The 17,426-nt window shown below is 38.7% G+C and overlaps 1 protein-coding gene across 3 annotated transcripts in view; it reads left to right on the forward strand.

The window, feature by feature from the left end:
• The window catches only part of SMPX (small muscle protein X-linked), a 38,556-nt gene that overhangs the window by 4,824 nt on the left and 16,306 nt on the right, over positions 1–17,426 (forward strand). For 2 of the 3 annotated variants that reach the window (XM_067466780.1, XM_060770098.2), the window contains 2 exons: positions 2,030–2,113; positions 5,659–5,797. In XM_067466780.1, coding sequence (XP_067322881.1) covers positions 2,030–2,113; positions 5,659–5,796 — 222 coding nt within the window. In that variant the 3' untranslated portion in view covers position 5,797. Of the gene's footprint in view, positions 1–2,029; positions 2,114–5,658; positions 5,798–8,734; positions 9,324–17,426 lie in introns of those variants that run through there. The other variant, XM_067466781.1, reaches the window with a different exon arrangement.

Here is a 17,426-nt window from a genome sequence, read left to right on the forward strand (position 1 = left end):
TAGCGCTAGTAAATATGAAGCCTTTGGTTTTGGGGGCAAAGTTTATTTGGTGCTCTAATGCTACCCTTTTTTTAATTAACCGGTTTTGCAGGTAGTTGCCACTTAATTCAGGGTTAATCATGCATTTTGCATATAGTTATTTGTATTAAAATAATTAATTAGATTTTCCCACAGTAAGCACATAAGGCAAATTGACAGACTTTCCCAAAATGTAGGCAGTAAGAATTAGGTACTGCTCCATGTTAGGAATACTCGATGCAGCTACACAGGCCACTGGGGGGGGGGGGGGGGGGGAGACACACATCAGTTCACTGTTTTTCACTGCTGAGAAGAAGCAGGGTTTGTATGTGTTTCCTTCAAGCCACCTGTCTACTTAATGGCAACCCCATGAATTTCATAGGGTTATGTTAGGAATACTCAGGGTGCAGCTACACATGCCAAAAATGGTGATACTGTTCTGGAGTGGGGTACTTTGGATCAGCGTCTCTATGGTCCATGAGGCTGGCCTCGGGGGTTGGATGCCAAACACACTACACATGTCTAAACAGGTCTGGAGGCTGGATGGTGTCGGCATTGCCCAAAGGTACCAGAACCAGTTTCATGCCACTGGACTGCCACCCTTAGCTTTCTTCCATCATTCTGGGCTTTGCAGTACCCACCAGGGATGAAAATGGCCCTGGTCACCACCTGGCACATGCAATAACAATAGCCAGAGTGACAAAGTGACACAGGAGAGGAGAGCAGGGAAGTGAAGTAAACCTCTTTTGTGTATAGATTGCAGTAAAACAAAGATGTCACTTTTGTAAAAAAAATGATACAAATAGCCAAAGCTTTTGCAATATTTTATCCATTTAGTTTAGTAAAGGTAAAGGTTTCCCATGACATTAAATCTAGTTGTGCCTGACTCTGGGGGATGGTGTTCATCTCCATTTCTATAGACAACATAGACACCTCCAAAGTCATGTGGCCAGCATGACTGCATGGAGCGCCCTTCCTGCAGAAGTGCTACCTATCAATCTATACACATTTGCATGTTTTCTAACTGCTAGGTTGGCAGAAGATGGGACTAACAATGGGAGCTCACTATACTCCCTGGATTCGAACCACCAACCTTTCAGTCAGCGAGTTCAGCAGCTCAGCAGTTTAACCTACTGCACCACTAGGGGGCCCTCCATTTAGTTTACTTTGTATGATATGAGTCTCATTTTCATTTGGAAAAGTTAGCAACCTAAAATCTCTGCTACTAAAATCAGTTGGAGACATTGCTTAGAATGCCTTAGAATGCTTTGAAAAAATAATTGTACAGTTTAAGAAATGCAGTTCTACAATCCTTTCCTTATGAAAGAGGGGTGTTTTTTTTTTTTTACTTCAGGAGGACTGCGTCTAAATTAATATGCATGGATCCATCAGCTATAATACTTTGCTATGTTGAGGAAAACCCCATCAATATCATCTCAAAATGTTTTATAAAATTGATGTAGGAGGTGTAAATGTCAGAGTATCTATAAATATGCAACAGTAAGTACTGTACAGTTTCTGTGCAATTTACAGAGTATGTTGGGACCTAATTTAAGCAATTCTGGTATAAATTAGGTGACAAACTCTACATTAAGGAACCTGTGTTTTATCACATATTTCCCTCTGACAACAGGCTTTCCTCAGAGCTACGTTCCTCATAATAATGCTTTCAGGTTAAGTTGGGTTTATCTTTCAATGACTAGCTATAAAACAAAGCCGCTATCTTTGCAAGATACTGGATGGAAGGAAAGCACGTTAGGACAAACAGCTTTCACCTCTTACGATAGCACTGCTGTGTAATATGGAAAAAACATATAGTCCGATTTCCTCCAAGTGGTATCTTCACAGAACCTGACATTCAAATACTCAGGGCTTCCACATGAATAGGACCTGATTGCAAAGATTAGACCCATAGTTACTGTTAATGAAAACCACATGCATCGCTACCATTGCAGAGCAGTTACAGAAATATATTCCGATGATTTATTGATATGAATATGATAATTTCCAGGCTAATATCAACATCCCAATGGGAGCACTTTTACCTGGAGCAGGTCAACCACCTAAAAGAAAAGAATTCGCCGAACCTGATGAGGTAAGAGCAATATCCATTTACATGAACAAAATACCTTCAGTTTTAGTCCTTGGCTGCTAGCTGGAATTTCATTTGCCTGCTAATGACGTGGTTGACAGTATAGAATCAATCCTTTCTCTTATAATGTTTGAGGCCAAAGAAAACCTATTTAAGCTTCACCTATTTAAGTATTGCAAACCACATTATGAATTGTGTGTCTTCTCCATTATACCAGGAACAAGGAAAATGTGGCTCTCCAAATGTGTCTGAACTGCAGTGCACACGATCCATCTCTCACTGATGGAAATTTCAGTCCAGCAACATCTAGAAAACATATGTTCCCTATTGCTGCTCTAGGTGGCAGATATAATTTTTCCAGGGTCTGTCTGATACAGCATTTCACATGTGTGTGAGAGGCTAGTAGTCAAGTAGACACATTACATAGCAGATCCCTAAAATTTAGGCAACTATATTCTAAAAGCAGCTCTGGGGAACTTCAGTCTGGAGCGGTATCATAGTGTCAGGCTGAAGAGGGAATGAGTTGGATATCTAACAATCCCTTTTGCTACTGACCCAGTCTAACTTGACACTTCTTCATGGAGTAGTAACATTTGGATGAATGCTTTTATGTCCTAGTAGCTGCAAAGCTCAGCTAAGATAATGAGTGCTTTACAATTTAAAGATCCGAGAAAATCATGGCTGCACAATGTCCACCACCTGCCTTACCACCACTTTAATTGAACAACATTTTATATATATTTATATATATATATATATATATATATATATATATATATATATGCGCCCATACCTTGTCTAGTGTTTATTAGTAGTAAGCTCAGCAATGGAAGAGAAATAAATAAACAATTTTTATTTATACCCCGCCACCATCTCCCCAAAGGGGACTCGCGGCGGCTAACATGAGGCCAAGCCCAGAATTACAGTACAACAAAATAAAATAAAATACAAACAGGAAATAATAACATCAAAATAAAATGCATCAAATAACAAAAAATGAAATAAACAGATGCAAAATAATGTGATGAAGAGATAAAATAAAAGGGGTTTTTTAAATATGAATCAGATAGGTCAGCTTGGCTGTTCTTTATCTCTCAATGTTATTGTAAATTCAGATGTAGGGTATCTGTTCCAGTGAACTAGAACAGGGGTCCTCAAACTAAGGCCCGTGGGCCAGATGCGGCCCTCCAAGGTCATTTACCTGGCCCCTTCCCTAAACTTTGGACTTAGGTTTGCCCTAAGTCTGAAATTACTTGATGGCACACAACAACAATCCTAATTAACTTGACTATTTCATCATCCAAAAGAAGGCCCACACTTCCCATTGAAAGATGGGTAAGTTTATATTGGTGAAAATTGTTCTTCATTTAAAATATTGTTTTGTCTTTCATTTCTTTTGTTTTTTGGGGGTTTTGGGGGTTACAGATAAGATATGTGCAGTGTGTATAGGAATCAGTTCATTTTTTTCCCAAACTACAGTTCGCCCCCAAAAGTCTGAGGAATTGTGAACCAGCCCCCCCACTTAAAAAGTTTGAGGACCTCTGAACTAGAAGGTTCACAACAGTGAATGTCTTCCTCACAGAGCAATAACTTTGGTACCATATATAACTTCTTCAGGGATTTTTCCCCTTGGCCTTTGGAAACTGTACACTTTCAAGTGTGTGCGTTCACACTGTCCAGTCCTTTCAAAGGTGGCAGACAGGCTATTCCCCCATGTTTTAAAAAGAGAAGGGGTATCATATTACTGCTAGTGGAATGTAGCTTGCTAATATACTGAGAGTATGGCCTTAGAATAACATCAAAGAGTGGGGGAATGGTAGAGAAAGAATCCTTAAATCTACATTTTAGTCTTTAAAGGTTGTTTTATGAAACACACCAAACAGATGATGTAATCTAAGTACTTGGAGTACACATGTAGACTTTAGGGGGCTGAAATGTAGATAGATTGTCAGCTATAGATGGAAACTGAGTAGAAGGGCAAGAAGTAAGGAAACTGTGTAGGAGGTGTGAACATTTGAGAAGAGAACACAGTCTGTTCATCTAGAGAACTGTTAATGTGAAGTAACCACCAGACAGCAAATTGACTATAAATTTCAAGGCAAATTCTAATTTCAGATGCATGGAAGTTAACTGAAAGGAAATGTGAAATATGCAGCTGTGCTTCATGAACCTTTAGAATTAAGTAGCTGCTTTAAAAAGAACTTCTGGTGTAAAACCTTTCCAGATCATGGCGCAGCCATCACACGATCCCATCGTTCCACTTACCTAGTTACAAAATAGAACCATATTTCACTGAGTAATTTTTTACTGAATCGTCTCTATGTAGTATTGCAGAATGACATTAGCTGTGCCTTTCCCCGCTTGATCCAATACAATAAACTCTTTGTATTATAAAATGGGAATTTTCAATTAAATGTAAAAAGACATTGGGAATTTGCATTACTTTTAATAAAAGGATTTGATCCTAGTTGTGATAGTAAACAATTATGCATTGATAACTTTAATATTCTACGAATCCTTATATATTGATTATCTCTTGCTCAAACCGATCTTTCAGTGCTTATTTATATAACACTAAATAATTATATGAAGGGACCAGTCTCCAAAATGTTATGAAATTTTATATATAGCATTCTCAAATAATGAAAGATGATATAGGATTCAGAACATCCTCCAGGAAGTCTTATTGCACTCAGGATGGTGAAATAAGTAGTAAATAATGCCTCATTTCCCATTATTTACTACTTATTACACAACACTGAGTGCAAGTATTGTGTAATAAGTAGGATAAGTATTTCCACCAGAATGTTTTTGTAGGCTTTAAAAGTATAGCCAGGAAGCTAATCACCTCATGTCAGCATGCCTACTTCAACATGTGCATTTGTTCCATTCTTAAGTCTAAGTAGTCCAATTCAAAGTACAGCAATATAAACCTAAACACATCCAATTAATTGGCTTTATAAAAGTGTTGACTTGCCATTCAACAATTGATTTGGTGGTTCTAAATCTAATTGGATACAAGCAAAGTAAAAACAAATTTCCAAGATAATGATCTGTTCTCAGAGGGGAGCAATCTCAAAATCAAGTGTAAAATAGTCAGTTAATTGAACTCATTAATACTGACCACATAACAAAGTATTAAACATTTCTGGCACATTTTTCTCATTTGTGTGAACTTCTAAATGAAGATACTCTAAAGTTTGAATGGTATAAGCAGTGGACAGCAAACAAGGCACAACCTCTGAGGATGCTTGCCATAGATGCAGGCGAAACGTCAGGAGGGAATGCTTCTAGAACATGGTCATATAGCCTGAAAAACCTATAACAACCCAAGGCAGCTCATTATTTTAACTTGCAGTGTGGTAAGTTAATTTGGTTTCTAAAAGCAGTTGAAGACTAAATCAGTATTCTTTAAGACCTAAAGGAGCTGTTTTTCTATTCTGTAGTGCCCTTGTATTAGATAATGTCATCTGTCTAAACTCACCCTCATGTCCCTAGTCAAGTCTGTCATCCAGTGTGTTATTTTAAGTGGGCTATTTTTTATGTAGAGTGTTCCACCCTCATCAGAAGCGGAAAAGAAGAAGACTCTCCCAGGTGCCAAGAAGCTACCAGGCCCTGCTGTTAACCTATCGGAGATCCAGAATGTAAAGAGTGAGCTAAAATTTGTCCCAAGAGCTGAGCAGTAGCGTAAGTACTGAATGTTACTCAAGTATTGCACCAAAAATTGCATGCACACATGTGTTTCCCTTTGAAGATAGTACAAAACAGAAATGCAAGGTCACCAACTCAAGCTGGGTGCTGTAAGCAATTTACAACACTATCCAGTGACCTTCATTGGCTCCCATTTCTAGGCCCACTTTAAATTGCTGGTTTTAACATTTAAATTTCTTTGTCATTTGAGATCACCAGGGTAGCTGAAGAATTATCTATTATGTAACCATTGAGACTTCAAGCTCCAATCCAGAGTTCTTTTTCTGAATGCCACCATCAAATCTTACTGAAGAGACTCCCTGCTGATCAGGATTTAAATGCATGTCTGCTTATATTCTGTTTTTTTTTTTTCATCCTTTAATACAATCTCTGTCACATTGGCCTAAAATGCAATAGTTTTAGCAAGCTTTGGGTTCTCATATTCCCCAAACCATGGCACTTAGTGTGGAATCATAATTGCCCACTGCAACCATCTCCGCATTGCTGAATTCAGAGGCAGCATACCACAACTGGGGCTCCCCGAAAGTGCCCATTCTGATATCTCTGAACCTATCAAGGATGAGATAAAATTATAAGTGTTTTTTTCTGGAATAAATAAATATATGCTCCCAACTATAGCTGCAATTTTTCTACACTCAAGGTTGTCCACTTAAGAAATACTTCCATCCACTACATTGAGCTTTATTATCTCTTTTGGGATTTTCGCTGACACTAAAAGTTCTTGTTTACCCATCATCTGATTGACACAGAACATAAACAAAGAAAAGTATAACTCTTACATCTTAATTTATATCATTTCAACACCAATCACCATATAAGCTCTTTGTCTTACACTCACTTCAGTGTTTTTTCCCTGTCTTACAAATTGCCTTCCTCCCTTCCTTTTATTAATAAACATTCATTTTTGGAGAAGCTCTGATCTCATTTTTGCCATTAACTTCTGCCTCCCTTGCAAGGGCTCATTGCTACCTAGGCATGAGGTTATACTTGCTATGTTCCTGTATATTTTTGAAAATGTGCTGTTTCTAAGCCAGCTCTACCAGGGAAGTAAAGAGAAACAAAAAGAAGTGTGACTAGGACTTACGTCTCGGCGTTAGTGTTTAAGAAGAACTTGTTCCCTAAACAGTTGGTTCTCCACATTTGCAGGTTTAGCGTTTGTGGATTTGATTAATCTGTTTTCTCTAGGAATCTCTAAGTCTTCCAATACCACTCTATGGTCAACTTCTGCTTCAGGGTAACTTCATGGGAACTTCTGATGGAAGGTTATCATAACATTGGCCTGGAGGACCAAAAGATTATTAGGGAGATGTTCTCTAAGATAAAAAAATGGTGGGTTTGTGTGTGTGTTTTTTTCACTTTCACAGAGGCGCTGTGCTCCTATCCCCTACACAAGTGTACTACTTCCTATTGTAGTTTGCAGATGTGTATGCAGACATATATCTTGAGAAAGTATAGATAGTACAACATCATATCAAAAAAGTAAAACAGTAAATGGAAGAATGTTCTTAGATCCCTTTGTAATCTTGAACAGGCGGTTTCTCATCTTAGATATGGTCATACCTTTGATATAGAAGACTTTTCCCATAAAAAGAAATGTCAATCTTTGGCATAATTATCTGCAATTAACATCTTAAGATTTGGATTTTGCCAATTTTACACTGTCTTAAAATTGCTGACAAAAATTCTTTAAACTGGACCTTCATAACTATTTTACATGTACAGTGTACTCAGACCAAGAATGCCACACACCGAATAATAATTATGCAGGTCTTCTTTGTACAAAATCGCTCTTCTTTCAGGCCACTTTAGCTCTCAAAGTATATGAATCACTAAACACGAATGTTGACGCTTGTTGAAAATTGAATTGGCATCCAGAGAATAGAGAATAGAGAGAATAGAACTGGCTGTGAGTCATCTCAGACTAACTTCAACTTCAAACATGTTTGCAAAGCAATGATTTTGTGTTCCATTTTTATTCTGTAAACAAGGGAGAATTCAAACTTCATCATTAGAGAAGAAATATCATTTTAAAATATTCAAAAAGTTGTTTACAGAGATATATAAACAATAGCTTCATTCACTCAGTTATTTTATATTATTCAAATTATGATGTATTCAAAGAGACCAAATGACTTACTTCATTCAGGCATTGTAATTATGCTTTTTGAGAGCATTATCATTCTAGTGATAAGGGTTCAAATTCCTGTTTGTCAATGGAAATCTACTGGGTTACCTTGGGCTAGTCAGCCTCAAAGGAAGGCAAAGGCAATTTTATTCTGAACACATCTTGTCACGGAAATTCTGCGATAGGTTCACCTTAGGGTTGCTATAAGTTCCAAAAGGTTTGAAGGCACACAACGACAAATAACAGTAATGCTTTTAAAATCATAAGAGAAGCCTCCCACAAGGATGATAAAAACATCAAATCATCCAGGCGTCCCCTGGGCAACGTCCTTGCAGACGGCCAATTCTCTCACATCAGGAGTCACTCCTGACACGACAAAAAAAAAACTTCATTATTTGTTGCTGTAGTTCTCACTTAAAACAAAATAACCCCAAATAATATTGTGGCATCAATGTCAACATTTTATTCCCACCTAAAGGATTTAGCTCTTTTTTTCCTCAACCCGAAGGCCTTGAGTCGCCTTTGGGCTGAGAAAGGAGGGATAGAAATACCATAAATAAATAAATTAAAAATTTAAAAATATTGTAGGGCAGGGGTGTCAAATTAATTTTCACTGAGGGCCACATCAGTCTTATGGTTGCCTTCAAAGGGGCACTTGTGACTACAAGACTATAAATGTAAGTATGTTTCCAGATTCGGCCTGCGGGCATTGCATTTGCCATGTGCATACTAGGGTATATTAAATTTAAATAAATACTCAAATAAATTATATTGTTTAATATTTGCAGTTCATGCTGAACTCCTTTACTCTTCTTCTTCTTCACTGGATGAAGAACCGCATTTCTGAGTACGAACCCACACAACCTCTTTGATCATCTGGAGAGGCCCTACTTGCGCTCCCACCTCCATCACATTGGTGGGGACAAGGGAGAGGGCCTTCTCGGTGGTGGCCCCTTGACTCTGGAATTCACTTCCCAAGGACATCAGGCATGCCCTAACTCTGGCAGTCTTCAGGAGGAGCCTAAAAACGTGGTTGTTCCAGTGTGCCTTCCCAGAATAAGGAAACTCTCAGCAATATGTCCTCTAAATGCACTTTACTACTGATTTAGGATTGCCTGCATGCCCCCATCCCTCTCTGAAAACTCTATCCCAGTTATATCTTACCTGTTCATGCCCAGCATTATTTTTAAAATTTTAATTATTACATTTGGCCCAGCCATAGGTTCTTAACGTTTGTTGAGTTTTATTTTAACTGTTTTGTATTGTTTGTTTGTTATTGCTTTTATTATGGATGTATTGTGGGCTCAGCCTAATGTAAGCCACACCAAGTCCCTTGGGGAGATGGTAGCGAGGTATAAATAAAGATGATGATGATGATGATGATGATTATTATTATTATTATGAAAGGGAGTTCCTAACATGGTTTGGTCAAACTGCCACTACAGCTTCCTTCATCTTCCCTTGTTCCTATCCACGTTCTCCTAATCCCTGAATGCGAGACAACCACAGTAAGAAATAAAGCATGGAATAATTTGCTACCTTTTCATGATAGTCAAAAGTAGCTGTTGGACATTACTAATTTATACTATCTAAAGATAGATGTAAAATTACCACTAGCACAAAAGTCACAACAACAAAGAAAAGAAAAAAAGGAAAACAAAACAACTCTGTAGCATAAACCAATGGGAACTCAACAAAATGGACAAATTCTCATAACTGCCTCTTAGCTTGTCCCTCACAAACCATCTTTTCATATTCTCAAAATGAGCCCTGGGCCCTGTCATGTTCTGATGATGTTTCATAAAATCTATGACACCAAAATATTAACTTTATATTCTCCCTCCCCAATTCATGGGTGTGCCTATCTATAGGCACAGTTGGGTTTCTATAGGCATCTGCACCGGTCTCTATCATATTTCCTCTTTTCAAAGCCTAAAATGGCCATTCTATATGTGTTTGTTTGCTATAGGATGTTCAACCTGTGCTACTAGCTCTTTCAGCCATTGCCTGTGATCTGGTAAACATGGATGATCTGGTAAACATGATCATGTAAACATGGATGGGAAAGCTACAGCCACATCATACTGAAATTCTGACTGTGTGTGTGTACAACCACTTGTGTGTTGTTGTTTTTCTGTAAGAGACATGCAGCAATAATTCTTGTGCACAATGGTGCTTGATCCATAAGTATCACTTAATTCCTATATAGAACACCAAAGAGTCATAGAACCTGTAGCAATTGTAAAATTGGCAACCATTGTGAAATTGGGTTTTCGTAGTTATTTTTAAATGTCTTTTCTTACTTTCACAACCAAGTGAGCATGAAGGGTTTTACCCTCAGCTCACTGAACCAGCCTCTCACACTCCCATTTTGCCTCCCACACTCCCATTTTTTTCTCCCTGCCCTTCTCTTTTTCTGGAAAATGTCCATTTCTTTGTACATAAACAGGACAGTCCAGCTCTGCCCGCCCCACGCTGCTTTCATAGAAAGGTTCATTCAAGGTGCTGTGGCAAAGCAGAACCTCAGTACATCTTCCTGCCAACTCGCCACAGAATCATACTCAATTGATGTAAAGGCTCCTATTGCTTCCATTAAAGGATCAACCTTTTTATTTCTTTGTAAGATTTTCATAGAAGCAAAAGTACAATGTACAGGAAATTTCAAGGAAAACCTAATTAAGAGACCTCTGACTGAGAATATTATATGGTGTTACTAACTCTCTGTACAGCTGGTATTGTGTGATCAGCTTTGTGTCGTAGAATTGTGCTCAAGGTATCAACAAGCACAACCAAGGAATGGTAATGATAAATAATGCAGACAATTAACCTTAGAAATTGCACACACTTTTCAGCACAGGGAGTCTTCTAAATACATTCACTAAGGAGAAGGGCGAATTGTTCCTAAGGATGTGGAATACAACTCTTCCCCATATTAATGCCCCAGTTAGACTTGATACAACTGCATAAATTATAGCCAATTAAGCTGACAAAGTGATCTCAAATGTCATGGCTCCAGCTCCGCAATCGGGCTAATTTCTTTCTGATACACTTTGTCTCCACTGCTCCCTTTTGTAATTTCCCCCCTCGTGTCATTTGATAGGAGGCTACCTGTGCTCCGAAGCAGTCTATATTGCTCTTTCCATTCATTGCTTTCAAACTCTTTTTGATTATTTCATTCTTTGAACCTGTTTTCACTTTAGTTTTCTTTTATCAAAGTGATTTTATTAAATTTCCCCTTATAAAATCTTTCATTTCCTACATGGAAGTACAGTAATCACAGAGATTCTCTATTAGGCTGCTTAGATTGCTACTTTGGTGTGTAGCCTAGACAGCAATATCTTCACTTCACTTTTGCGATCCCTCGTTGGATGAGTAGAATAGTCTTCCAGGGTCAGTATTCTTGTGGGTCTGTAGGTCACTGTGGAGCCCTATTCTTGACCTGCATCTTCTTCTGCAGTGAGGGCATTGGTTTCTAGGTGAAAGGTGGTCTCAGTCGGGGTTGGCTTGACGCGCCTTCCTCTTGGCACGTTTCTCTCTTTCACCCTCCATTCGTGCCTCTTCAAATTCTGCAGCTGGTCACAGCTGACTTCCAGCTGGAGCGCTCAAGGGCCAGGGCTTCCCAGTTCTCAGAGTCCATGCCAGAGTTTTTAAGGTTGGCTTTGAGCCCATCTTTAAATCTCTTTTCCTGTCCACCAACATTCCGTTTTCTGTTCTTGAGTTCGGAGTAGAACAACTGCTTTGGGAGACGGTGGTCGGGCATCTGTACAACGTGGCCAGTCCAGCGTAGTTGATGGCGGAAGACCATTGCTTCAATGCTGATGGTCTTTGCTTCTTCCAGCATGCTGACGTTTGTCCGCTTGTCTTCCCAAGAGATTTGCAGGATTTTCCGGAGGCAGCGCTGATGGAATCATTCCAGGAGTTGCATGTGACGTCTGTAGACAGTCCACGTTTCGCAGGCATATAGCAAGGTTGGGATGAACAAGCACCTTGGTATTCCTATGGATGTCCCAGTCCTCAAACACTCTCTGCTTCATTCGGAAAAATGCTGCACTCGCAGAGCTCAGGCTGTGTTGTATTTCGGTGTTGATGTTGACTTTGGTGGAGAGATGGTTGCCAAGGTAGCGGAAATGGTCAACATTTTCTAATGTTACATCATTAAGCTGTATCTCTGACATTGGAGAGGGGTTGGCTGGTGACTGCTGGAACAGCACTTTGGTTTTCTCAATGTTCAATGACAGGCCAAGCTTCTCGTATGCTTCTGCAAAGGTGTTTAGAGTGGCTTGTAGATCTTCTTCTGAATGCGCGCAGACGAGCACAATAATATCTATGCTCCAACTCATTTATCTAGAACTTTAGCTGGATGGTATCTTCATCTTCATTTCACACTCATTTTTTTTTTTATGGGGATTCGTATCAGTTTCTTTTCTTTTTTTTCTAATTTTTTATTGGTTTATCACAATTATTACATACTATTGCATTTTATACATCAACCTCTTTAACATGTTGTTTTGTTGTTTTACTTTGACATTTCCTCCCCTTTTCTCTCTTTTTTTTCCCCCCTTTTTTTCACCTCAGTGCTCCCCTCCACCCGTCTCAAGCCACATTTCTTACATTTCATCTGTCCAAAATTTCATTTCTTCTTGTGACGGTAATTTTCCTTCCTTATTTTTTAGTCCATTTACCACAAATTTTCCCCATATAGCATCAAAATCACTTTGTTTCCATATACCTTTTTTAACCTTTAATATACATGTCAGTTTATCATTTAATGCTATTTTCCATGCTTCCTTATACCACTCCTCTATTCGTATATTCATTTCTTTTTTCCAATTCCTTGCTATGAGCAGTCTTGCTATAGTTAGTAAGTTTGTTATCGCTTCTTTATCCTCCTTTTTCAGTTGCTTATTGGTATATAATGATAATAAGGCTATACTAGGACTTTTGTCTATTTTCATATTCATTATAATTTCTATTTCTCTAAATACCTTCTCCCAAAAATTATTTACATATTTACATTGCCACCACATATGTATATATGTTCCTGGTTCTTTACACCCTCTCCAACAATTTGTTGAATTGTTTTTATTCATATATGCTATTCTTACCGGTGTTAAGTACCACTTCCATATTAACTTGTAATAATTTTCTTTAACACGTATCGATAGGTTTTTTAAATGTCTTTGTCCCCATAACTGTTGCCACTCTATTTCACTTATTTTTATCCCTTCTCGTATGCTTCTGCAAAGGTGTTTAGAGTGGCTTGTAGATCTTCTTCTGAATGCGCGCAGACGAGCACAATAATATCTATGCTCCAACTCATTTATCTAGAACTTTAGCTGGATGGTATCTTCATCTTCATTTCACACTCATAATCTCAGATTTAGCCGGAATGATCGTGTATAACTAGGCTTATTTAACTATGTAGGAGAAGCACTCAGGAACTCTTTTTGTTAATTATGAAAATGCTTAATGGGGCAATGGCAAGAGTATTCTGACGTCCATCTAGTCCTGTGGTGGGTCAGGCCCTGTTACACATCAGTCAGGTGGTGCATTGGTCTCGGTGCATAATAGTCATTTTATTGGTTCCCCTATATGATGTATTTGCAGTCTCTTGCTATATATCGACATTTCAGAACTGCTCAATCCTATTTCCTCCAGTGAATTCCATCCATTGTATAGTGTTTAACTACTTACTCATTAAAGTGTTAATGTTCTTATAGAACAATCCCAAGTATGTTTAGGGTCATTTATAGGAATTTATTATATAAATTGTCTATATGATAGCATTGTTAACTGGGACTGGCTACAGAGAGAAGAAAATTCCCATGTTGCAACAGCTGTACTGTGCATTTCTGGGCACAATATAAAGCCCTATGTGGGTTGGGTCCAGGCTAATTGAAGGATTGTTCCTCGGTTTTATGAGCCCATTAGAGCTTTAACATGACCTGGAGATGCTCTTCTCTTTGTCCTATCACCTTCTCAAGCTCATTTGATGGGAACTAGGCCTTCTTGTGGGCTGCTCCCAGACTCTGGATCTCCTCCAGGGTGGCCCTATCCTTAACTCCCTTCATTTGGCAAGTTAAAACATTTATGTCACCTGGCTTTTAGAAACAGACTGGGAGGACTTTCAGTGATGTGCAGTGATAATTTATTTATAGCTTGCATTTAATTATTTTAATCAATGTTAATGTTTTTAACTTTATAAATGGTTTAATTTTTAATTACTTTTATATTTATGCTTTTATTGACATTTTTGTAATCTCCTATTTTTTTCTTTATTACCATTATAGACCAGAATATATGTTTTTGTATATTTTTTAAATCTGTATTCTTTTTCAATATGTTGTTTAGTTGCCATGAGTCTCATTATTGGAATATGTGTGTAGCAATGATGATGATGGTGATGATACTCTTGTGGAAGCACAGTCTTCCTCAGAAGAGCTAAACTGATGGAAGCCCTGTTCCTTATGAAACACACTAACCAAGAAAGTAAATATCAGAGTTGAATGCATTTGTGCTTCTGGTTAGTCAGGTAGAGGGAATCATCTTTCTCTTTCTCCTCTTCCTCTTCTTCCTTTTTCCTTGAAAATATTTTCTATTCCTCTTATGGGAAGATGGGAGGGGAAGCTTTCATCTTTTAGTTGAAATATTTAATTTTAATTCATACTATTTGCCTAGAAAGAAACTTTGTTCCAAATTGCTATTATATCTTTTTAAAAAAGGTGTTCACAGAGCATGAGTAATAGCACTGGCACTTAGGGGGGGGGGGGGCCTATTCCAAATTCACAGGCAAGCATTCCAGGGAGAAGGTGTATTGTCTACATCTGTTCTTTGTTGTGTCTAGAAAGTGACTCCCAAAGAGCTAAATGTGTGTGTGTTTGTGCTTTTACTGTACAATCAGAAAAGACATCTTCAAGAGCAAAAGAGCTCCTGCTTGATTTGAAAAAGGAATATATAGTTCATGACATTGTTTTAAACCTAGGGACCCTTATGAATGTTCAGCTCCCATTACATAGAGTAGTGTAGAAAAACAATGCCTTGTATACAAAATGGCAAAATCAAAGTTTGCTTTTTTGGATTTTGTTAAAATATTTTCAAGCTGTGGATGGTTGAATCCATGGATATGGAAGGCCCTTTGTATATTCAATATAAGCTATTGGATAAAGTACACTGTAATAAATGTTTTGCTTCTGACAACCAAAATCAGAAAGCAGCTCATGGAAGGGGCCTTTCTGGTACCCTGCTGTCCCTGCCACACCTCTGGAAAGTCTCTGTAAACCAGTGGTTCTCAACCTGGGGTCCCCAGATGTTTTTGGTCTTCAACTCCCAGAAATCCTAACAGCTTATAAACTGGCTGGGATTTCTGGGAGTTGTAGGCCAAAACCAACTGGGGACCTTAGGTTGAGAACCACTGCTCTAAACAATGTGGCAGGGACTCCAGTAGGAAGAGGAAATGGTCACGAAATCATCACCTGTATCATTGAGCTTCTGAAAATGTGGTGTGTAGGACAAAGGAGAGAGGACTGGACAGGACAGAAAATTCTGCCATTGCAAGCTGACTTCGACTCATTTTAGAATATCTTCAAAGCTAATAAGTATAAATACACAATATTATCTACCTTTTAAAAGGCAAAAGCAAGAAATCTAGAAATCTAACATTTTAAAAGATGCATACTGTTCCATTATCTGGGTAGAGGCTAAAAGGGGTGCTAGAGAGACAAAGACAGTCCATTTTATGGGGGGAGAGGGGCTTGAATGAGGAAAACTATTTCCCCCTGTGTTCCTGTTATTCCCCCCAACCATGTTACAATCATGGAAGCAACTGACTCAGTACCCAAAGATGATGTGGAACAGATAAGGTGGCACATCTTGATGGATAAAACTCTTTTGCAAGAAAACTTTTGCATTGCAGTTTAGGATTCCTTATAAGTGGCCTCCATAGATCACATCATCTCTGTTTGAATTATTCAGAACTTTTCAGGCCAGTAAGTTCTCTCAATATTGAACTGATATACAAAAAGGATGTATTACTTGACACTCGTACATTAATGAAAAAAGTAAGATGCCATGGGCTCAGCTGGACAGTGTTTCAGATTGCAGCATTGATCCATGACAGTCAAACCTGCTGTCCAAATGGATGCATTTTGCAAAAGTGCTGCCAAATGTAAAACGAACATTTCTGAGTACATCACTTAGTTGGCCTGATAAAGCTGGGGGGGCAGGAGGTATTGTGAATTTAAGATGTTGAATGATTTAAGGAACAAAAAAAAGTCTTATTTACATAATAAAGCAAGCCAGTGGCCCAGAACTATATTCTTGAGAAGCATTTCGTCTGCCCTATGCACATCTAACTAAGAATGTCAGGCTGGAGACTGTGGCATCCTTTTCACCTGTAGGATTGTGCAATTCCTTTTCTCGTTCTGTATCCTCATCTTTGTATCCCCCAGAAGTCCTTCTGCTTGTCTAAATTAAATGTTTGCAACCCAGTCTATCAAATCAGACATTTCTGTTTCTATAACGGCAAATAGGTATCCTCGCATTGTGTGAAAACACTAGTACCGGTAACATTTTATACCATTTCTGTTTGTTTAATGCAGTTCCATATTGTCCAGCATTTCACTGATGAAAACCAGAAACCTGTGTAGTCATGCAACATCGGAGTGTGGTTAAGATAAGATGAACACACAAACTAAAAGATAAATGCACAAGCTGGGACAGGCTGCAGCAGTTTGCTTTTGCTTCAATTTATTTATTATTTATTTAAAGCATTTATATTCCGCCCTTCTCACTCCACAGGGGACCCAGGACAGAGCACAATATATAAATGGCAAACATTCAATGCCAAAACATACGAGACTATACACATACAAAAAAATTAAAGTCACTTATCTTGATGTTACAATCCTCTGTTTAAAATTGTCTCAAACAACCATATTGAATCTGGTTGACATACTAAGAGTTCCTATCGCTGCCTCACTACACAATTCCAAAGGCTCGGTCCCACAGCCATGTTTTTATCATCCTTCTAAAGGACAAGAGGGAGGGGGCTGACCTAATCTCATTAGGAAGGAAGCCGAGGGGCGATCACTGAGAAGGCCCTCTCTCTCTCGTCCCTCCTAGTCATACCTGAGAAAGTGGTGGGACGAAGAGCAGGCCTCCCCAGAAGATCTTACTCTATGCGTTGGTTCGTAGAGAGAGATGCATTCGGGCAAGTAAATTGGGCTGGGCCGTTTAGGGCTTTATAGGCCAAAGCCAGCACTTTGAATTGTGCTCAGTAGCAAACTGGCAGCTAGTGGAGCTGGCGTAACATGGGAGTTGTATGCTCCCTGTACGCCGCTCCAGTTATTAACCTGGCTGCTTCTCACTGGACTATTTGAAGCTTCCAAGCAGTCTTCAAACACAACCCCACATAGGACGCATTGCAGTAATCTAACCTAGATGTGACAAGAACGTGGACCACCTGGGCCAACCTACTACTGA

This window comes from Anolis sagrei, chromosome 3, assembly GCF_037176765.1.
Source record: "Anolis sagrei isolate rAnoSag1 chromosome 3, rAnoSag1.mat, whole genome shotgun sequence".
Lineage (NCBI taxonomy): Eukaryota > Metazoa > Chordata > Lepidosauria > Squamata > Dactyloidae > Anolis > Anolis sagrei.